The 24053-nt window shown below is 35.7% G+C and overlaps 1 protein-coding gene across 2 annotated transcripts in view; it reads right to left on the bottom strand.

The window, feature by feature from the left end:
* LOC139117373 (unconventional myosin-Ib-like) overlaps positions 1-24053 on the bottom strand; it is a 68400-nt gene that overhangs the window by 4240 nt on the left and 40107 nt on the right. For both annotated transcript variants that reach the window (XM_070680446.1, XM_070680447.1), the window contains exons 5-26: positions 21701-21805; positions 21291-21337; positions 20617-20680; positions 20252-20350; positions 19208-19314; positions 18324-18471; positions 16961-17169; positions 16467-16532; positions 15778-15945; positions 15120-15314; positions 14094-14264; positions 13158-13223; positions 12226-12293; positions 11616-11832; positions 10486-10635; positions 9404-9559; positions 8125-8199; positions 7662-7793; positions 6567-6673; positions 5625-5760; positions 3841-3993; positions 2986-3113 (exon numbers count right to left, since the gene is read on the bottom strand). In XM_070680446.1, the coding sequence (XP_070536547.1) occupies positions 2986-3113; positions 3841-3993; positions 5625-5760; positions 6567-6673; positions 7662-7793; positions 8125-8199; positions 9404-9559; positions 10486-10635; positions 11616-11832; positions 12226-12293; positions 13158-13223; positions 14094-14264; positions 15120-15314; positions 15778-15945; positions 16467-16532; positions 16961-17169; positions 18324-18471; positions 19208-19314; positions 20252-20350; positions 20617-20680; positions 21291-21337; positions 21701-21805 (2767 nt within the window). The remainder of the gene's footprint in view (positions 1-2985; positions 3114-3840; positions 3994-5624; positions 5761-6566; positions 6674-7661; positions 7794-8124; positions 8200-9403; positions 9560-10485; positions 10636-11615; positions 11833-12225; positions 12294-13157; positions 13224-14093; positions 14265-15119; positions 15315-15777; positions 15946-16466; positions 16533-16960; positions 17170-18323; positions 18472-19207; positions 19315-20251; positions 20351-20616; positions 20681-21290; positions 21338-21700; positions 21806-24053) is intronic.

The raw sequence follows: 24053 nt of genomic DNA, 5'->3' as shown, positions 1-24053 counted from the left end.
TATTTAATTACTTCCAAACAGCCAATCTGGCATAAAATGCACTATTTTCAGACTCCCTAAGTTGCTGTTAATAATGACAATCTACCAATCAGGTATAACATTCAGCACATTGCTGGGAATAGTAAACCTTGTTCACTTTATACATCGTTCACAAGGATTTTTTTAATTTGCATTGTTATGAGAATATCGCAGGGACTGAAATAATTAGCACTGCGGAGAACATTTTGTTCACAATTACAGAGGTTGTTGAACGTTGCTCAGAGGTAGAATAGCCCTCGGCAACAATTCTGATTTTCAAATTATACTACACCATACTGTTTCAGTCTACTTCTTGTGGGGGCTAAATTTGGGGGGCTCATGGAGTAAATGAAATCCTCATTGGCTTATTTTTGTGAAAATAAAAACCTTAATTTGCCCTGTATCCCTTTTCCTGCCAAGTTCATATTTCACCATCAGGTCAAGATGATTAAAATCAATGAAACACAACATATTCTATATGTGTATTTTAACATAATACTGTACATTTGAAAGCTGTTGAAAACATAAATACTGTAAACTTGATTTTTTTGGACTAAGGCCGCGTTCAAAAAAAGTGGTGAGGGGGGGGGGGCTGGAGGAATTCAGGGGGGATTCGAAAATTTTTGGGGTAGTCGAGGGGGGGGACTTGAAAGTTTTGCTCTGCGTATAGGGGGGGACCTGAAAATATTTTGACTCCCAACATTTTGATGTCGGCCAATAGTTCTAATGTTAGTAATAATTAACAAAACCCAGAACCGCTTTGTCTCATTTTATGTCTTTAATCTCGAAAAAGTCTAAAAATGTATAAATGTCATTAAATTTTCGTAGAACAAGTTGGCCTTGTAATGGGGCAGGAGCTACAACTGTTGATAATTTTTCAACATTCTATGCAATTTATCAAACACAGTTTCTTGGTGTCTCTCTACAGCATGCTGCTGAAAAACACAATATTCAGTTTTTCAACAAAGCCCGTTTGTCTAAATATTGGTGATAATTGAATGATGCAAATGCACGGTACATGTAGGCTGTGTTGGCAAGCTGAATACTGGATAGCTCAACATTCTGTAGGGAGGAGAACAAGAACACAATTGTATAAACTGAACAAAAATATTGTCAAAATAAAAAGTTAATACAACTACTGCCCTGCTACTACCTACTGGCAGTGACAGTGATATATGTAGTTCTGACTCTGATGTAGTTTAAGAAGAGTTTCGGTCATAGGACACTCAATTGACAGTGAAACATACATCTACTTGTACACAAGATCCAGCCAGAGAGCAACACATAGAAGACTAGGGGACTAACAGTTACCATGGATTTTTGAATTCTGGCATATGAGAACAATCAAATATTAGAGAAAAAAGATGGGGTCACCATACTTGATCTTATACAAATGTACGAGGAAAAGTCAGTTTTTCTAAAATCACTTAAAATCAATATATAAAACCATTCATTTCAAGTTCATGCAGTGAATGAAATTTTCACATCTCATTGTACCAAGAACACAAAAGTAAAACTTTAAACAGTACAGACTCTAATTTAAAGGGAAAAATGTGTGACTAAATGGAATCTTTTATTTTTTATCAAATTTGCCATTATTACACCCAAAATTTCTGAGATTAAAACATTAATTTCATGGAATATTTTAACCTCCCAGTATTGTCAATTTTGTAAAACATTTTATAAGTGGCATCTGAGTTGTATGTCTTGTACTTTTGAAAAAAATTTTCAGTAGGTCACTGTGCTCATTTTTTCACAATTTGGTTAAACGTAGCTAGGAATACACAATTTTCATACTCTCTCATGATTGTCATTTTGTGTGCTTTTCAGCTGGTGCCATTGAACTGGCCGGAGTTGGATAAACTCAAGTCGGCTTAGACTGAGAAATCCAAAAAGTTCACTGATGCATTTAAAAATGAATCAATTTAAGAACTTGCCCTAGGTAGATGGCTCTACAACCAGCTGATAAGAGGTAGTGTTGAACATTTGTGTGCAGAACGACACATTACATGTTTTTTTTTACTCTGCGTGCATTCCTAACAAATATGCGGCTATATGGTAATTTGAGGGGGGGGACTTGAAAATTTTTGAGGGTTTTGAGGGGGGGGACTTGAAAATTTTTGAGGGTATCGAGGGGGGGATCTGAAAAAAAATAAGATTTCAATCACAATTCCTCCAGCCCCCCCCCCCCCCCCCCCCCACCATTTTTTTGAACGCGGCCTGAAGGTGCTATAACAGACCAAGCCAAGTGGGTGAAAATACGTCATGTTTTGGCTCAATACCACTTTTTACTGACTTGGCTGATGGGGAAGTGATACTGTCTGGCAGGAAAAGGGATACAGTTAATGCAGGGCAAACCATTTTGAATTTCAAGAGTCAGTAAACATTGGGCGACTTATTCTCTTGTACAAAATTTCATCTGCTGATTTTTATTTTTGAATTGGAAGGGGAATGATTTAAAGCTTTTTCACGGACAGTTTGGGCAAAAGTTTAAAATTTTGCAATTTTGAAACTTTTATAACGGTTCAAGAAGAGGGTAAAGTTTACTGTGACATTATATTGACATTTCTGACATGTCAGGCAGTAAGCTCAGATGATTACATTGTAATTTGGTATACTGAAGCACACATACACTGATGCAAAATTTTTCCTGAGAGCTTTACTTCAACGATAATACCCTGCTAGACTAGAACAGCCATGGATGTATTTGTTAATTGAAACATATTCCACAGAATGGTTGCATGTCCCCTCTAAACCACTGAGTCAGCTGAACTCGGTGAATGACGATGCACAAACATATATACTGACAAACCAAATTTCTTGTACAAAAATCAAATTTGGAAATGTTCCTTTGCAAGGAGCATTGAAATTATACTTTGGATATGTACTTTTGCTCAGATCACTGTACTTGTCACAATAATTCGACGCTCATAAAGTTTTTTTTTCTAAAATTTTTATAAAACTTACTTGCTATTTATTTCAACAGTTATAGCTTTGTTAGTTGCCTGTTGTATACACCGATGTAACTTTGTAACAGCTTCCACGACTTTGGCTGATACAAACAGGAAGTCCCCCTTCTTATTGTTTGGATTGGTCTGGAAGATACGAAGGGTGAGAAATAGAATAATGATTATCGATAATGTGCAATGATATTTTTAATAACTGATCCAGGGGAGGTGCTCTGCTGTCTGGACCTAACAATTTCATTGCTTAAATACACGATCTTATACACTGACATATTAATACAACAGACACTAGTCAAACCGAGCAATGAATGTACAGTAAAACCTGTGTAAACTGAATAGTTCAGGGACTGAGAAAATTGTTCTGTTTGAAGAGGTGTTTAGTTTATAGAGGTCCTTTTAACATCGAGTTCTATTGAAATGGGACTTGGAAAAGGGTTCACTTTAGACAGGTTTCAAGTTTAGACAGGGTTGGGTTTAGACAATTTCACTGTAACTGTAATATTAAGAGGAATACATGGCTACCAAACTAGGTCATATATTGGACCACTGTATTAACCTTCATAATGGTTTAACATGATAATGAAATTATTTGAGAAAAAAACTACAGAGTTGCTTCATCAGAAACACTGTGCCCTCCTAGTTTATGTGATTTACCCACAAACTCATGAGTATTCTCTTTGATTACAAAAGAAAAGTTGACACATTATACATATAAGTATTGGTCGAAGGCTGACTGAAATTTCAAAAAAATTCATAAATGCAGTCAAAATCGATAATACGGATGGAAACTTCACATGGTCTCAGTGGATGAGAACAATACAAGGGTAAACTTTCTCAGAAAAGATAACTGACGTACCTTGTTGAGATGGAGAGCAAAGAGTCCATCATTGTATGGACTCACCGAGAGACTTGTGATTTCTGATAGCGGAATTCGGTATTTGCGTTCTAAAGTCTTGGAATCCATAAGTTGTATAGATGAAGTGCTGAGCACAAATAGCTGATTTACTGCCTGTGAAATCAGGAAAATAGTTTCAGAGTGTTTAGCATATGGTCACTGATGGATTTCACTAATCATTTCTTCGATGCGTTCCAGCTATTTAAATTTAAATGGCAAATACAGGTACTGAAATGGAAGTATTTCCTTCAGCTTGAAATTGACAGCTTTGTGAAGCCATTCAGAAACATGACAGAAACATAATTATTGAAACCAGGAAGAAATGGGACGAAAAAGGAAGGTAATAACTTTTGTAAACTTTGTCAAATCATCGTTGAACTTGTGTTGAGAGCACAGAGACAAAGTAGTGGAGCAATCTGCCATGATTATTTTCAGACACGTACCTTAGCAGATGTACATATGCAGACGTTTGCATTGATACAACAGCAGTGTTCTCCCCAGAGCTATTATAGAGTGGTGGCCGCCACTCTATAATTTTTGGTAAACAATAGAAACTCATTACCATAACAGTTGCATTTATTGTTATGCAAATTAGCCGCCACTCTATCAGAAAATCCTGGGGAGATCACTGAACAGTAATTAAATACAATTATAGCATGTAGCACTGGAACAAATACACAGATGATCATACTTGAATATTGACGATGAAATAAATACGCAAATCAGTCCAAACTGTGCAAAAACTATTGGAGACACACTATCAGTAATAAATGAGCAGTTTCACTCTCAATTTTAATTTAGTCCCATTTTTTAGAAAAAGACAGCAGACAAGTATACATTTGAAATAAGCTTCCAGATAGATTATGAAATCCATCTGATATACAACTAAAAAACGTTGAAGGGCCAATGAAATGGTCTTTCCCCAAGTTTATATATGAACCTGAATAACTTCAGCTGGCAAAATCAATGAGCTGGTGGCTGCGGAAGTAGACTATACAACTCTACTCTATCTCCATGGAAGTACTCTAACATTTCCCAGTGACAACACTCTGACAACATCAAATCATTGCTGGCATATTGAAATCCCAGAAGAGACTACACTAGGTATTTAAAACAATTTTGTGAAATAATTATGGCAGCGGGATGTATAGGGTAATGAATGATCTCTGCCACATTGAGCTGTGTAGCTTCAAAAAGTAATAAATATTTAAAAGTGCACTTTTTTAAATAAGGATTTGGGGAAAACACTTTTCATCGTGCTTAGCCAACTTTGTTACTATACCCGCAAACCTGAGATTGGCCTATGTCTGCACTGCATCGACTCAAATGGCCTTGACAGCTTAAAGCTGGTGAGCTAGTTGATGATGTCACTTCCCCTAGTTTTTGCTGGCATACTGCTCCGTAGCCATTGAGTGAAAGTGCATGAGACTGATCCACATATATTTGTCATTGTGGATTTCAATATTTTAAACTAAATTTCTGGGTAACATTCCCCTTTAGAGATCTGATAATCTTTTGAAAGGCAAAAACAGTTGACTTTAGGAAGTGCAAATTTCACACTGTTCCTCATCTATTATCCAGCAAACCCATGCAACTAACAGCAGCGAAAATGAACATGTCGCCTCCAGGTGTCACTAGAATCAATCCTAATCTTTATGTGAAAAATAATTTCATGGGCACTTCAAGGTCATACACTGGTAAAATGATGATTCTCTCAAAACTGACGACAACAATGGGTAACAAACCTTTCCATTAGATCTGTTAAGTTTTGCCAGTACATCACAAAACTGGACGTGTTGATCATTAGTCTCCTGAGCTGCTCGTTTGTATTTGATATTGTTCTTGATTCTGACGTAGTCTCCTTCGAATGGGACTGCAACACTGGAAAAAACATTTAAAAAAAACATTAGTCAAAGTCAACAAACATCTGAACAAAGAAATTAGTGTTACCAGTTTGACATTTTCAACCTGTAAGTTGGGGATGGTGATACATTTAGTGTCTGTCTCCAGAGGAGTAAGTACCTAGACAGCCTTAAGCTCACCAAAAATCCCTTTGATAAAGTGAGGACGGCTACTCCCAGGACAATTACCACCTAACTGAGGCTAGGTAAGGCTAGGTAAAGGGGTAATGTCAAACAGGGTAAATGGACTACTGTGTAAATGTCCAGGGGATGTCTATCCTAGAACCAACTTGTTTTGTTTGACAGACACAACATCATGCGACTTGGCAGTCACCATGGGAAATTGCTATCAAGACTTGACAACATGTTGAAAATCACAAAATTAACTATATATATCATTTTCGCTTTTACCTTGCTGTACAATAGAAATTGTAAATCAACATTTGTTTTCTTTATACAGGAGTGACAAACTTTGATATAATTCAAGATGGATATTTCTACAACAAACTTTGATTGCAAAGAAAAGAAACCTATGTTTTCATTCGGAAGATTCACTGATCTATATACCACAAATAGCAAGATTACAACTGACAAAATATAACCTCTCTCAGTTAACATTTTTAGCTCAAAACACAAAATCACATTACATAAAGTCAAACATACAAACCAACTCCACTGAAAATCAAAGCATAAATTCTTCCTTTTCATCATGACGACACAATGTACTGCTTTCATCTTAAATCAAAGATCTGAAAAATCTGAAAATATCATAAATGATCAACATACGATGGTGGGTAGAGTTCTTTCTTGTCCTTGAACAGATTGCTGGCACTGACTTTTTCACCAATTCTGTGTCTTGTGTTCTCATCAAACTTCCCTCGGTACTTCATAGCCTATGTGGGGAAAAAACAGTCAAACCATCATGATACTTGACTGCAGTTCTACAAATTCACTAGCCAAGTTTTCCACAGCTTCTGTGTTACCAGTGACTGGGTTCTTGTCTTTTTCAACCCTTATCCTGCCGAGTTCACAAGTCATCATCAAGCCAAAAGTTGATTAAAACCAGCGAGGCAAAACCTGTCCTATATATTGCATTGTAACCACGAATGGAACATTTGACGGCCCCTTAAAATAGAGATACTGTGAACATGATTTTTATAGAGTAAAACCTGCTATGTGAAAATACACACAGGGTTTTGGCCCACTACCGCTTTTTACAAACTTGGCAGAGGGGGAAGTGACAGGCCTGGCAGGATAAGGGTCAATGTGTTCAACAAATTTGTTAGTATTATGGAATACACCTGTCACATGATATACACTAACAGTGACCAGGCACACACTGTTATAAAATAACTAGCTCATGAAAAAACCTGAAAAACATTTTACTCTTTCTGTTTCACCAAGAAACTTCAAAGGACAGTTTTTTTCACTCCTTGGCCTAGCAAAGGAGCAGGAAATTTGAAGTAATGTTGCATTATGGGCTGACAAACAGCTCTTCATTATATGCATGATTAAGCTGTCCACCCCATTTCCCTGTATAGAGATCAACACTTACCATTGACAACAATGGCTTTGAGAGAAACCATTCAGGAGAATGGGGTAGACTACAGGATTTACACACCTCTGATAGGGGGATAGGTTTTTATTAGCTTTATCTCTGAATAAATTGATTCACAAGATACAACTTTCAAATGAGAACAGAGGACTAGCATTGTGTTAATAGTAAATGTCAACAACCACTAATACGAGAACCTGGGATTGAGGACTGCCCCTTTAAACACATTTATGGCTTGGTGTTATAATAAAACATACATAATTGACCAATCACAGACAACCTTGCAAGAGAGTGGTGAGAAATCCCTACAATCTGCCAAGACTTACCCTCCACTTGACGAAGATCTGTCGGAGTTCCTCATTGGCTTCTTTTCGTAAGGGAGTGCATTCTGGCCAGGACTTGTCCAATGGTGACATTGATGGCAGATTTGCTCTCACATTCATGAGATATTTCACTTGCTGTAAGAATAAAAGGCAAACAGGTGTGGTCAATCATTAATATTCAAATATTGCTGACTTCTACAAATCAGAGCTCATAAAAGGAGATTAGATAATGAAGTCACACTCATGATAGAGTTTAGTTCCCTATAAAAAATTTTAAAGAGAAAATAATAGCTATGTGATCGAGGCTGTATTTTCACAAACAATTTCACATTGTCAGAAAAGATAGGTATTAATTAATGTGTACCTTTGTATATAGATAACTTTCAGTTCTTAAAAGCAATACAAATTGCACATTAAAGTTCAAAGCCAACATACGGATGCAAGCTCTGAATCAAAAATTGCTTACCAATCGTCTTATCAAAAACGCAAGAACTTTTGGTCCAGCATTTGATCTGAACTTCTTACGATATTCCTTACGAACCTGTAAATTAAAATATAGAATGTTTGTTATTGCTTTTCAATTATCTGACCACGAGTTTGTAATACCAGTTGTGGAAATAAAAATATTGAAGCAAACTGTCTTTTTGTTCGAGTTGTCTTTGGTGTCACAAACACATGGCATGATAAATGAGTGCCTTATGCTAACATAACATAGAGCTTCGTGAGTATGGTACCGGTATTTGTATTTTTAGCTGCAATATATTTAATTAACGGTGCATATCTTTGTCTCTTTTGAGCAAAACTGTATCTAATTAGGGAGGTAAATTAGCTACAGTCGATTAATGGTCAGTGGAGATAAATTTAGAGATTTTTTTTTATTGTAGCCTGACAAAAATAATTTCAGAGATATTTCCCTTGACCTAGGTAATATTTGTCATGGCATACTACAAAGTCAGAAAACTGAAGGTCACTGCAGACAACCATCTGTCCAAATTTACTGCTTTACAGAGAAACCAATCAATATGCTTAAACAAACCTGCCTACTGTTATATCAAGTAACTTTGTTTTATCTTCATTTGTCCTTTTGTTTAACATGCAAAGGTAAATCAATACAAGGCTGTGTGAAATCACTGTCACCACACAAGCCACAAACACACACTACTGACCTTCTCACTGCAAATCAACACCCTGTATGAATAATGCACTTCTCTCAAGCCTGTACTCATACAGGGAATTACTGTATGGAAAACTGTGCTAAGATTTTTAGAATATGGTCTGATGCTAGTGTAAGCTCCGTTTAAAGCTCTTGGAATAAATCAAGTTATGACATGTTGTTTTCATGCCTTGTTTTTTGTGAAAATTGGAGAAGTTAATTTATCCCTATACAGTTTAATAACACATGGTAGATTGGCCTTTTTGAACTTCAAATACTGGGAAAAGTTAACTTACGGTAATTTTTTCCCAATTTAAGTTAATCTGAAAATTTTGCATCATGACCCACCATTTGTATTCTTACTTCATTAGATTTCTTGCGAAAATTTGAGCAAAAGTATAAAACTGAAAGTTGGGTAATTTTTTCTCAAATCCAAAAATTATCATGGCCCATGATTTGTATACTTACTTCATTATGAAAGACAACCATCTAAGGTTTTCTTGACAAAATTTGAGTAAAAGTTCATATTGTTTCAAGGCGCATACTATCCTACATGGCAAAACAAACACTTTTTGAAACTAGATTTTCTCACCCTCCAGCCAATGAAGAATTTCTTGATGACCACCACCGCCCACAGCAGTTTTTTCTCATATTGAAGTCTTTTGTATTCCTTTCTGGCAACTGTACCACGCCAGTAGGAAGCAATCATGATTGCTGCAGCTTTCTGCTTCAGGTAGTTCTGTCTGGCCTGTTGAAAATCAAAAACCATTACAACAATGTAGTTTATCATTAATATTACAAACTCAGATCAAATTTCAAATAGTACCTTTAGTTCTGTGATGAACCATACAAATTAAGAATGGTTAGTGAGACGACAGTCCTTTTATATTGCTGTTATACTTAAACTGCTTATGTTATATTTTGTATGTCGACTAAATCATACTTTGCTGTTGACTGTCCAAACATTGCCCTTGAACTTCTTATAGACAAGCACGCTGAATACTTTAATGACATAATATTTAGCAGACACCTATACAAGATGTACCATCAAACCTTGTATATCTGAGGCCTGCATAAAAATTTACCAACCAAACAATTCATCAAATAATGTAAAGTTGGATAACATTTATACATGTAACCACTGGGACTTTCTTTAAAAGCACTGAAAAAAAAATCCTTGACAAAAGATGGAAAGCTTATCACTTTGGGAAACAAGAAAGCAAACATACTTCTTTTTGTTTTGGGTTATAAAGATTTCCTTAACCTGGTGTTTTGAGAAACCAAATGTGGAAACTTACCCATATGTGATTAATTAAAACTATGAAAAAATTTCAGTCCACAGATTAGCTGGTCCAGATAAAAGTTCATATGAACTTGTGAGATGAAACATGAATTCCACAACAAACACGAGACCATGTCTTATTCAGCTTGCAGATGCTGAACAAAGGAAACACAACACTAGATTTTCCTTTTTTAAGTTTCATGACTGTTGGAGAACAGTCAACCAAGTAACATACTTGCTTAATGCTTATTTTGTTTTCGAAGCAAAATTTCTCAGTTTTCTTTGCAATTTTTCTTTGATAGATAAAACCAGATGGCGACATCCAAAAGCATTAGTGATCCACACCCATGACTGTTGGTCACCCTAATGCTGGTATTTCTCTGACAACATACCTGGTATCCACGGGTTCTCTTCTGAACAACGATGGCAGCATTCCTCTGTTCCTGATACCATCTCCACTGCTTCCATCCGCGGAACATCTTCTGAATTATCGTTGCAATGTCCTCCATCTTCTGTCTTCTCCACTCCTCTAGATCAAACAGCTGAGAAAGGAAACAGAGAAAGAGAGGACCAAGGCAAAAATTAATCAGACTGCTGAAATCAATAACTCAATGTTTCTGCCCACAGATATTTGCATAATTGTAATCAGACCAATCCACTCACTAACATGGGTCTATTGATTATCTTTCAACAAATCAATACAAGGGAATACATTTTGTATTAAAATTCTCAACAATCAATTTTTTCGAGCAAAATTGACTATTTCCAAGCCACTGAAGTGTACCAGGTTGGGTATTGATTCAATTTCAAATAGGATTCTCAGCTTCAACCCTTTCATCCCCGCTTCCTTGCAAATAGATTTGTCCGCACTATTGAAACAATGGGGTTAGATCACACTATAAAGGGGTTGCATCATAGTTCTCTACCTGGTTGAAAACTGCCACGTGCACTGTTTCAATGATATACACAACCATGGTGTCATTTGGTTTTCTTCATATCACAATCATGTAGCAGCTTTGAATGGCTATGTATATACCAGTACATTTGTTAATGGTTGTAAAATGATGTTTTCTTTTGTGCATTTAAGACTCAATGGCTGCGTGATATCAACATGTGCTCACTGAACATATTACAGACACAGCTAAATTCATACAATCCTGCCTTTTCTGTCAGTGTCTTTGCTTAGTTTTGGGAAGATAGGTAAACAGTGTGGTACCATCTGTAATCTCTGATGCGATGGTAATGTTATTCTATGGGAAACCATGGTAATATGACTGATGGGAACACTGGTAAAATTTACAAGGCTACTGGCATTAACAAAAACAGTCTTTAAATTCTGTGATGAACAATCTAGCCCAATTTCTCTTTAATCTGTTTGTTTTTAGAATATCTTACACACTGTGTGCCATACTGATGAATATTCATATCATTTGAGAATTAGAAAATGTTGTGTTGTTACATTGGCCGAAAGAGCTACTATTTCCAGGCACAGTGATGCTATAGATGACAGTAAAACTCTTACCGTTCTTGGATTTCTGATGAAGATCTTTGTCCTTCCAAAGGCATACTCCTTGGCAGGTATCGCTTTGTATGAGAGCAACTGTGTTACACCTGTTTTGGCCGGTCCATGCCAGTTTGGCCATGTCTGCGGACACAACATCTTGTACCTCTGGAGGCAGAGTTCATACAGCTGGCGGAATGCATAGCCGGCTCTTCGTACACGTACATTCTCCAGTAAACTGCATGAGATTAGAAAAAACACTCTATGAACACAACAGCAAGGTTTGCCAGACTGTTCCACTGTCAAAGTATTGACTATTTTGAACAGAGTTTCATCAAAACCTCCAGCATTAGTGACCACACTGGCATTTCAGAAGGTTATTACGTAAAAACCAAATGTCTGGTCACAATGGTATCAAAGAATGCAGGAGGTTCATGTACCTCATCACAGTGTAAACAGAACATACGCGAGAGGAACGGAATTAATATTTTCAGTTTAATGCATAGATTTACATTGTTGAGCAAATGTGAAAAGACTACTTTCTTATTAAATAAATACAAGCATGTGGCGACAGATGTCTTTGGCTCTTCAACCAGTGAATTAACATTGCAAAGTCAGCCAAGATGCTTACCCAAGGTAGCGGACTTGATGTCTGACAATATCTTCCTCAAATTCATCAGGTTTCTTGAAATCATTTGGCTGAAAGAAATCACAAAATATTATTAAAAAGAAGCAGTGTTTTATTGCAGACACAGAAATATCCGCTGGACCCGTGGGATCCTTCTGAGGATGAACTTTATATTTCATTCTTTTAAATATTCAGTGTTTATTGACACGAGGCCTACTTTTCAATTCTGTATATTTTTATAATAAATTGCTGAGATGCAGCATCAAATCTAGCACAAACACTGTAACATGGAATTCCCCGGAGTAAATTCATTGCAATGATATATACCCCTGGCATGTGCAAAAATGTACAATCCGTTCGATGAAATTGAAAACTTAATCACCATTTTATGCAGGGATACACAAACCAAGTCTAGGTGGACACTGCGACTTGCAAACAATATTACTTGGCAATCCAGATCTGCCCATTTTCATGTAATCGTAACTGTAAATTCAGTGAATTTTCATGCAATTGTAACTAAAATGTTGATGTTACAAGATGTGGAAAAATTCTCATATACGCAAACTTTACTAAAGCCTTTGTACAGAATGTAAAAAAAAAAACACTGAATGGTATATTGTCAGTAGGAAAAGAAAACTGGATATCTATGTTGAAAAATTGGGTAAATATCTACAATAACCAGCATTCGGCCAATAATAGCCTCTTAGATGGAAAAACCTGTTCTGAAATACTTTTACTATCTGGACACTTATGTATGCTTTATTATTAACAACTCAAATAAACTATATGAGAACATTATATGCACAAAAAGTTTGGAAAGTTACCGGCTAATTTCTCGATGATTTCTTCCAAGTAATAGTAATCTACTCATAAATTTGTGTACATGGAAAGAAAAACTTACACTGTCAAGGACAAAATTGGACAGTTGTACTAACCTTGATAGTTCTGATGTAGTTGGGGTTTTTGGCAAGTAGATTTGTCATCAATGCAGCAATGGAGTTCTGAAAAGTAGTAACATTTAAATTGTGATGATTGTGGCTGGTCATGATGATGATAATGATGATGATGATGATAATATAAGGTTATTCACAAAATACCAGAATTTATGTCCGAGTTCATCGTGCGGTGGAGGTATTGTCCAAGACGCGTCGAGGACAATACTGTAGCGTACGATGTACGAGGACATAAATCCCGGTATTTTGTGAATAACCTTATTATTATACACCTTTTTAATCCAACTTTACCTGATAAAAGTCAAAATTTAGGCGTTTTTCGGATGCTTCTCGCGCACTGCAATGGCGATCACAAGCAGACTGGGAACACGTTCAGCGCATCTGTTAAGCGCACAGAACGAAATTGCAACCCGCACTGCACAGTGCGCGTGGTAGAAATTTTAAATCAGCAGCATAATTTCACTCAAATTCACCGGTTTTGGACTGACCATGATTTACTTTGTGAAGTACTGAATGTTAAGAAGTATATATTTTTGTAAAAAAAGTAAAATATTCTCTTCTTTTTCCTCATGTTGACGTTAAGGTGTTTTGAGGTCAAAGGTCAAATAGCATCAAATAACACCTAAAGTTATTGTACTCCGCGTCAAAATTATTGGACTCTGCGTCCTCTGATACTGAAACTTACTGTACGACGAAACTCCATAGGTTACAGATGTAGGTGTATAATAATATCTGATATAAATATTATAATCTTCTATGGACATAATCATACATCATAACCATCATAAATGTCATCATATTCAACATTATCATCGAGATTAATATCATCATCATGTATCAGATATAACAATGGAAACACACTCTCCATCCCTTCCTCCTTCCCTCTCTCACTCTCTCTTTCTCTCTTTCCCCCCATACCTTGAATTGGCTTCCGGCTGTTGGTGGCCTCTTCTTGTTGTGCAGTTTTGGATCACCCTCCGGGAATAACTTCTTCAGGAGGAGATGGTCACATTTGTACATGGCTTGTGACAGATCTCTGAACAGTAAATCATTGTTCTTGTCAATGAAACCATTGACATTGTACGTCACCTGGAATGGAAGTAATGGGTTTCTGATTAGGAGTCTGTCTTTGAGTGGAAGCTAAGAAAGATGCAAAAGTTAATAAACAGCACAATTTGAAATGGGAATCTGAAGTGATGAAATACATTTACCCACAATCAGTGATTATTTTCTATGGTTTATCAGTTTAATTGGAGATCTCATGTACCCTTATTTCTGATGAAACACTGATTTGTATGTAAAACAAGTGACAAATCAGACAAACCTAAACAGTTTTGAAAATTCAAATTACCTATGTCAAACGAAAAGGAGAACTTCTTTGAAATAGCACATCTACTGTCCTGTGCATGTACCGGTACTTTATCTAACTCACTCTTTGCCAGCCTCTGTTTTCCATTCAATTTTTAGATCCAATCAAAAGATTTCTTTTCTGGTTAATCTTATGAGGAAGATTTCTCTTTCAAGTGGTAACAGAAGATCAAACACTGCTCTGACATAATTTAATTTAGTTGTACATGGTCAGCTATGAAATTTGTTTTGAAAACTGAACATGTATACCAATTTGCTGGCTTCTTATTTTCAGGGTGTTTTTTATTTCAATGTGGGATTAACATACATGAGTTACTACTTAACATGTTAATACCCAATTCCTTGTGGACTGGTCCACAAATACCATTAATAACAATGGAATTGGGCCAAACCATAGTTGTGAAAGGTTTAACCCTTTCAGACCTGACTTTCATGTAACTTACCAGAACTACACCTATATATAAGGTCTGAGGGCCGAAAGGATTAATTGTCTAGAATGCATTTTCTCAACCTTTTTCCTGGCATTTGTTGAGAAATGTGCATGGTATACGATTTACAGTACACAAAAACACTTACATCTCCTGCATAGTGCTTGAGTCTGAAGCAGTCATGTGGAATGGTTTTATCAGATTTCAGTTTGGTCCTGCTGTCGTAGTGTGGGTGTCGGGAGATGAAATAGTGGGAGTTTATTTTCTGTAGAAATGTGAGATCAGTGACTTTGCCAGGCCGTAAACACTCTTCATCCAACATGGCCAGCACTCCGGTATTACTCTGAAAGAAATGACGATGAAGTACATTTTATATGTACATTAGCCAAAGTGTACAATGGTCAGCACACTTTAATTTCATCGACTTTAAAATGTCAAACATTGGTCTTATAAAAGCAACAAGTCTATTACAAATACGTTGTACCATGTAACTTTGTCAGAATTTACCACACTATATTGGTACTTGTGCAAAATCGCAATTCAAATGGTGTTCTGAAGAGAAAAACATTTTTGAACATTTAGCCTTTTTATCTCTATAATAGCAATTTCATGTAGACCGGTATTTATCATGTGTGGTAGACATGACCCCTGGCCTTTGACTTTGTTACAGTATTGAATGGGGAGATATTGCATTGCAACACTGCAGTAACTCTGTACTTTCTTACTTTCTTCATTCTCATACCCCTTTCTCATACACATACCTTCCTCCATGAGATCAACATTGCAGTCACTTCATGAATACATACCTTCTCAATGAGATCACAAATGATGGCATTATTGAAGTAATCAATGTGAGTCCACTCTATTCCTTCCTGGACGTATTCTTCCTGCTCTTCTTTCAGAGTTAGCTCAATGAAGATCTGTTGTAGTTTCTCGTTACAGTAGTTGATAATGAACTGCTCAAAACTGTTTTTCTGTTGAGAAGATGAAACTTTGACATTATTAGTATCATAGCACCGGGTGCACACGATGACAAGTGCACAGAAATTCACATTACCGGTATTAAATCTTTAATGAATTTCTGTAAGCAAACATTGTGTCGATTTTGTGGTTTCAGTTGATACCGTAGAATCTACATTCAATAATTACTGTCCCTATACTGCCAATGGGTCTGCTCTTTAGACAGCCAAAAAGATAGAGACAGATACAGTTGAATAAAGACAAAGACAAAGATACAGTTGAATATTTGTACAATATAACATGAATGTAACAACGGAACTTTGCAATCAGCATTCTACTTCTATCTTAGCTGTGGTCCTTACGATGTTTTTCGTTCAAATCAGAATTGATAGGAAACCTAGGCCTTATATGGTAATCTTTCCTCTCTTTCCCACATAGCATTCAAGAGAAAGTTTGCACAATCTAAATAAAAATATCAGTATTTCATACATGTAGGGTTCTAACCACAAGCAAATAGACAAACACTAAACCATACCTGGAATATTTCAAACCCATAGATATCCAAGACACCCATCACTTTGTTTGAGGGATTTAATTTCACCTGTGGATAACAAAATGTTACATTTACTTCTGTTTACCATGGTTTTCATTTGTATGGCAAGGAAAACTTAAAATGGTTGAATTGCTTCCATACATTGACCAGATACCTTGCTAGAGGAAGAACAACTCTGTGTGAGAAACCCAACAGCAGATTCCAATCCCATCCCCCAACACAGTATCTGGTCAATATATAATGACAAGTTGGTGGGTCAATATATATAGGAGAGCATGACAAGTTCGGGGTCTAAAAGTGTGCAAGAATGGCCAGTAGGCATGGCAATATGCATCAGAGAATGACTTGTTGACAAGTCAATATACACTGGTATATCACAGATGACTGACAGGTAGGGTCAACACAATCACAGATTGACAAGTTGATAGGTATGTCATGATCATTGAATTTTCCTTTCAGCCAATCCAAACACTTACCTTAATACTTTCGTTGATGACTCTAACCACCCAATTGAACAATCTGGAATAGATGGCCTTACACAGGGCATCTCTGGCATACACAGCCGTTGACGGGTCAAGCGTGGTAACCACTTGGTCACCCCTGCCACCAACCATGGAACGTTTTGTCAGAGATTCCAGCAGTTCATTTTTCTTAGTTTCAAGAACTTCACAGATGTCATTCATGGCTACAGAAACAATAAACAGAATACAGTGATTATTTATCAAAATTCTGGCACTATAAAAATTTTCATCATGAGGAATTTAGCTTTGTGTTCAAAACAGAGAAAGCACAGAATAGAATTCACCAAAGCCTTTGAAAAAATAGGTTGGATAGACTCTGCATGAGAAAGCTTGAAATGATATTGTACACACCAAATAACTCCTGAAATTCAAGCCTTCATTACAAAGCAAGATATCTTCTTTACTCAGAGTCACATGTGACAGATATTGAGAAAAACATTTTCAGAAAATAATCACATCAGGCAGAAAAAACTGAATCAACATTTTGAAGTTTACAAAGAGCAGCTTTAACTCTTTCACCACCATGGTTTGGCCCAAATCTATTGTTTTGGTTCTTTTTGTTTTGTTTTTTTGAACAAGTTTTTTATTGAGGTCATCAAAATAGTTTACAATCTCAATAGTGGGAGGGTACATAACGTCTATTACAAAAAGTACAATGCAATGATATCAATAAATATGAGTCAAGAAGTCTCAGAGACTATGTGCATATAAGATTTTCCAACTACATGTAACAAATTCATTGTATTGCGGTTCTAGGAATAAGAAATGTTAGAATACCACCCCATTTCTTGTTGTGTAAAGTCAATTCGTTCTTTTTGACTGCTATACAATATTCTACTTTCTGTATCTTTTGTTGTAATCTTTTGAAAATCAGATGATTTGGTTTCTGATTTTCAAGCTTTGCAAGATAAATATGACATTTGGCAATCAAAATTAGAAAATTAACCAATATGGAAGAGGTTCTTATCTCCAATTAGTATTTGTTTTGCACTAGAAAAAAACATTATGACCAACTTTACTACCCCATAATATGAGAAAACCATCCCAGAACTCCATTGTAAATTCACATAATCAGTTGATGAGTCACTTTAAGCTGTTCTCTCCATTCCCCTGTAAACAGGTCCACAATTAAGGGCCTGTTTACAGGGGAAATGGAGAAAACAGGTTACAGAGTCTCAGCAACTGATTATATACCGGTAAATTGCTTAATCTGAGTCAAAGCACCTTCATGTGCACTAACCCTCTAAAATAATTCATTCTTCACAAAATAAAAAATAAACCAAAAAAAGATAAAAAATATATGGTAAAAATAGCTTACCCTCTTCCTGCGTAATTTTGACTGCTTCCATGCCATTTTTGGAAGTGAATGTCGAAAACTGTATGTTGCCGAATTTCAAAATTATGGCTAGTAGTTTGTAGACACCCAGGATTTCTTCATCTGAGAATCCTAGAACCTGCATGGCTTTCTACAAATAGCAGCAAGTTCAAGTGAAAAAATGAGACAAATGGTAAATTTGGTATATGCACTGAAATGATGAATTACAAACAGAAGTCAAAGCATGACACCAAAATAAAACAGTTTCCTAAACACAACAGTTCAAAGCAAAGTATCTTCTTTGCTCATTTATATTCCAAACTTTCTCTCCACAGTTGATTTTTATTGCTCTTTTTCATGTCTTTTGTACTTTTGTAACAATTTTTATATTTAAAATTTTTTTACATCTTAAAGTAATTCTAAAATTGCCGTATAACACCGTATACATTGGTTAAATATTGTGAAAAATAGTTACAAGCATAATCAAGTATAATCTGTATTTTGTTGATTTCTATTATCAGATGAAAGAAAACTTTCCCTCAAACATATGTCTTACTGTAAAAAATATTTGAAAGAAAAAAATTGTGTTTTATCTGATGTTTTGGGTTTTCCTTGTTGCTACGTTTGCTTTTATTTTTGTTGTCAGTACAAAATAATTTGGATGAATTGCACTAATCACATTATGCATAAAATGGAAAACAAAATTAAAATGAAAATTTGCATCAATTATCTTCAGACGTTCACACAAACATTCTCCATCAACCAATCTATAGTCAACCCCCATTTTACAACTTAGTTTGACCTCACTGCATTCGAATAGGGATATGGCATTGCAAAGAGAGGGGTGACAGGATGGCAACTTGGGGGTAAAGCAAAAGTTCACTTACCTGAGTCTTTGCAAAGTTTTCCTTGTCGTCTATTGTGTCTACATTTGTGCAACCACTTTGCTTCAAGTAGGTGTAATCATTGGCATTTCGTGTTAGCTGAAGTTCCTCTGTTTTAAGTAAGCAAGTAACAGTAAGAAATGAACAGGAAATCCATGAAAGTATTATGTTCCTAGTTCAGGAGAACTTATCGTATAAGCAGAACTACGCTTCAGTTCATTTTACAAAAATAGACAAATTGATAACAAAACGATGTAAAAAGACCACTGCAAGAAAGGCTTTTAAACAAATATCATTATGAATGAAACACTATGTTTGAAAAGGTATAAATAATATGAAAGTAATATCATTTTATACCAAGAATGATTCTCTATTCCATGTAATAAAGAAGTCTGTGAAGTTAATATAGTTAGCACACTCAACTTGACATTGCAAATAGTGAAACTCACATCTGAAAGCTGCATATACCGAACTTCCTACTATATAGAGGTCATAATATAAAACCATGCTACCTTGTCGCACACACACAAAGTCTAAGATGTTTCACACAGAGAATAATAAAATTCCAAGTACAACCTGTCGCTTCATTTGAGAAGTTTCAGAGCACCCTTTGCCTAATAGTTGATTCAATAGTTGATTTCAAAAATCCTCTTATCTCAAAATTCTACATTTGCAAATATTAATTTTTCATCAGGTATCTACGTAAGGATGCACCTTCTAATTTGGATGATGCTTCAAGGTAGTATGCGCCTTAAAACTGAAAGTATTTAACTTTTGCAGAAACTTTCCTCAAAGGATCTGTCAACCACTCTCTTCTGATTTTCAAAAAAACTAAGATGGCATAAGTTTTTGCATTTCAAAGGCTTCAAAATGAGCCCCCAGAAGTGGTAGATCAGAAAAGAATTGGAAAAATTTGAGAGTCCGAATATCTGTCCCGAGGCACATTCTATCTTTAATAAAGAGTTTCACTACATCAAGATATCATTCAATCTAGAACTGAAGATTCAACAACTCTGAGAAAAAGTAACATTATTCAAAGTTGCTCACCTAGCAGCAGGTCTGGTCCACCTGACAGCAACTGATAGAACATGTGAAAGTTCCTCTCTCCTTTGCTCTGAAATATAACTCTGGATTTTTCAAGTAAATCTGAGGAGATAAAGAAATAAATGAAATATAACTTTGGAGTTTTCAATTAAATATAGTAGTTACAGAATATAAAATTCAACTGGCCTTAGTTTATTATGTACTTTTTAACAAGATACAAGCACACTAAAATTTACTTTATATAGGATCATAACATATTCCAGTACTCTATTTGAAAAGTTGTAGTCATATATTATGCTCTGTTTTCTCTCATTCCTGTTTTCCTTTTACTCATGATAACAGCTTTTTGAAGAACATGTTGAACTTACAGTTTGTGACGACACCTCCTACAGGGTCACCTTTGAAATCAAACTCGATGTCCATATACTTTCCCTGTGAACAAAAATAGCAAAGAATTTCATCAAACATTTCAATCAAACTCATGTATACACCCCCTACTTTTATTTGTTTTCGTCACTTCAAGAAGTCGGAAATCAAGGATTAAACTCATTTGATTTCCTTGCAGTTTACTGAATGTTTTTGTCATGAATAAAAAAAGCTTTTACCACTCTAAGAATTATAAAGGAACAAATTGACAATCATGTATTTAAAACAAATAAAGCCATAAGTTGCAGGGAAGTGTATTACATTTCAGAAAGAGGTTCTTATGATACCAGTAAATAGTCTCTTTGAATTAAAAAAAAACCCAAATAAAATGATCTTTCATGCCATGTCTACAGAAACATTTGTGTACTACTGAATCTGTGAACTCGCCATGAAAAAACTTTAAAACGTTCCAATCTTGCTGGGAAACACATCAGGTACATATAGAGTAGCATTATCAACATTTTTTGATTCTCTGTGGACCGGTGATTCTATATTGAGAGTACCATTTTAGAGATACATCATAAACCACAAACAAAACATCACCCAAATACAAGTAGTGTATACAGAAATGTATTAAAACATTCCATGGAAAACAATGAAAAAACTCAAAACTTACAAATCTGGAAGAATTGTCATTCCTGAGTGTCTTTGCATTACCAAATGCTGAAAGCAACATTGAAATCACAAGTCACACAACATGCCTCCAATCATAATCAGACAAACATGTCAGTTTAGTTTTTTTGAAGTCACACAGATGTACAAGTGTAATAATGAGTATGAAATTTGTGTGATCACAAACATATACATTCACCATGCCATGCAGGTGAAAACTGAATAATTAATAAAGATTTTTTTGAGATTTCCACACTAAGATCATGTTAATTATATTCAAGTTATCATAATTCTCAAACAAAACCATGTAGTTATTACAATATTAAGTGATGTCTTAACCAAGTTGCAGTATGTAGTCACATGAAAAAACTTTGTTGGAGAAATCCACAGTTTAGTGTTGCATGTGATGTTTACCTTCTAATACTGGGTTGGACTGTAAGAGTTGTTCTTTCACTCTGTCAATATCTTTCCCTTTGCCAGATACTGCAGCCACATACTGCATCACTATCTTGCTGGCCTCTGAAACCACAAAAAATTCCAATGTGTCAATATATCATTTCCAAAGTAGAATGTTCATCTCTTTAGTATGGAGCTGTGCTACGAAGGCCCAGTATGAAATTTACACACTGAAGTGGTATCACAAAGTCCAACTACAGAGGGCAGTATAACTTAAGTTCAGGAGCTGCACTGAGGTTATCTGAGTATGGTCAAGCTATGGACATCAGACTGACACTTCCACCAGAAACAAGTCATTGACAATGACATAGTCCCCACTTGTAATAGGAGTATTAGTCTTGATGGGGCAGGGAAATGTGGTCATTAAGAAGTATCACTGGAGTGTATATGTTCAGATCTATGGACACATAGGTCTATGTCATTGTTCCCAATTTGAAACAAGAGGCATGTCTAAGTTATGGTTCTAAATCGGGGAAAAAGATCAGACTTCTAGCTGTATTGGCCAGCCAAGAAATACATATGCGCATAATAAATGAGGTACAAGATGTGACATCTTAAGGTCTATTATCCTATCAAAACTGAAGCGTAAATACTTGTGGTTACTGAGTTATGCATATATATGCATAATCAAGGCCAAAGGTCATCAAGGTCACGTGACATTTTGAAAAAATTGTATTGCTAATTAATCAATATATGCAAAAATTCAGACCTCAAGCTCTATTGGCTTGCCCACAATTATATATGTGCATAATTAATGAGGTAAAGCATGTGTTGTCATAAGGTCTCCCATCCTACTAAATATAAAGGACATAGCACTTGTGGTTACTTATTTATTGACATAATCGTGTATTTTAGGTAAAAGGTTATCGAGGTCATATGACATTTTGTCAAACAATTTCTATCCTATAGTCTATCCCTATATACCAAAAATCATACATCTAGCTCTATTGGCTCGCTCAAAACTAGATATGCACATAATTAATGAGGTACAATATGTGGCGTCATAAGGTGTCCCATCATACCAAATATAGAGGGTGTAGCACTTGTGGTTACTAAGTTATGGACAAATATGTACATTTGAGGTCAAAGGTCATTGAGGTCATGTGACATTTTGTCTAAAAAATTGTATTGCTAAGTTATCCCTATATACCAAAAATCAGACATCTAGCTCTATTGGCTCGCTCAAAACTAGATATGCACATAATTAAAGAGGTACAATATGTGGCGTCATATTAAGGTGTCCCATCATACCAAATATGGAGGGTGTAGCACTTGTGGTTACTAAGTTATGGACAAATATGTACATTTGAGGTCAAAGGTCATTGAGGTCACGTGACATTTTGTCTAAAAAATTGTATTGCTAAGTTATCCCTATATACCAAAAATCAGACATCTAGCTCTATTGGCTCGCTCAAAACTAGATATGCACATAATTAAAGAGGTACAATATGTGGCGTCATATTAAGGTGTCCCATCATACCAAATATGAAGGGTGTAGTACTTGTGGTTACTGAGTTATGGACAAATATGTATATTTGAGGTCAAAGGTCACTGAGGTCACGTGACATTTTGTCAAAAAAATTGTATTGCTAAGTTATCCCTACATACCAAAAATCAGACCTCTGGCTCTATTGGCTCACTCAAAATTAGATATGCACATAAATAATGAGGAACAATATGTGGCGTCATAATGTGTCCCATCATACCAAATATGAAGGGTGTAGCACTTGTGGTTACTGAGTTATGGACAAATATGTATATTTGAGGTCAAAGGTCACGTGACACTTCGTCAAAAAATTGTATTGCTAAGTTATCCATATATACCAAAATCAGACCTCTAGGTCATTTGGCTCGCTCAAAATTAGATATGCGCATAATTAATGAGTTACAATATGTGGCGTCATAGGGTGTCCCATCATACCATATATGAAAGGTTTAGCACTTGTGGTTACTGAGTTATAGACATATATGTATATTTGAGGTCAAAGGTCACCAAGGTCACGTGACATTTTTGTCAAAGTGTCTGAGATATCTGCGTGAACGGATGGACTCACGGACGGACATGACCCAATCTATAATCCCCCTCGACTTTATCAGTGGACACTAAAAACTGTGTCACTGCATCCTTTTTGCAATATGAATACTATGAGAAACTAAATTTTTTATTTTTCTTGGCCTTATACATGGGAGTCTATGGACTGCCTTATACCACAGGCGACCCATTAAGTATTACTGAGTTATTTCACACAGTTTTCTCTATCATTTTCTCTTCTTTCTTCATGCTCTGAATGATCGGAATAAATAAAATAAG

The sequence above is a fragment of the Ptychodera flava genome, chromosome 18 (assembly GCF_041260155.1).
Source record: "Ptychodera flava strain L36383 chromosome 18, AS_Pfla_20210202, whole genome shotgun sequence".
NCBI classification, from domain to species: Eukaryota; Metazoa; Hemichordata; class Enteropneusta; family Ptychoderidae; genus Ptychodera; species Ptychodera flava.
Note: the sequence above shows the minus strand (reverse complement) of the source record. Positions and strands in the feature narration are given on the sequence as shown.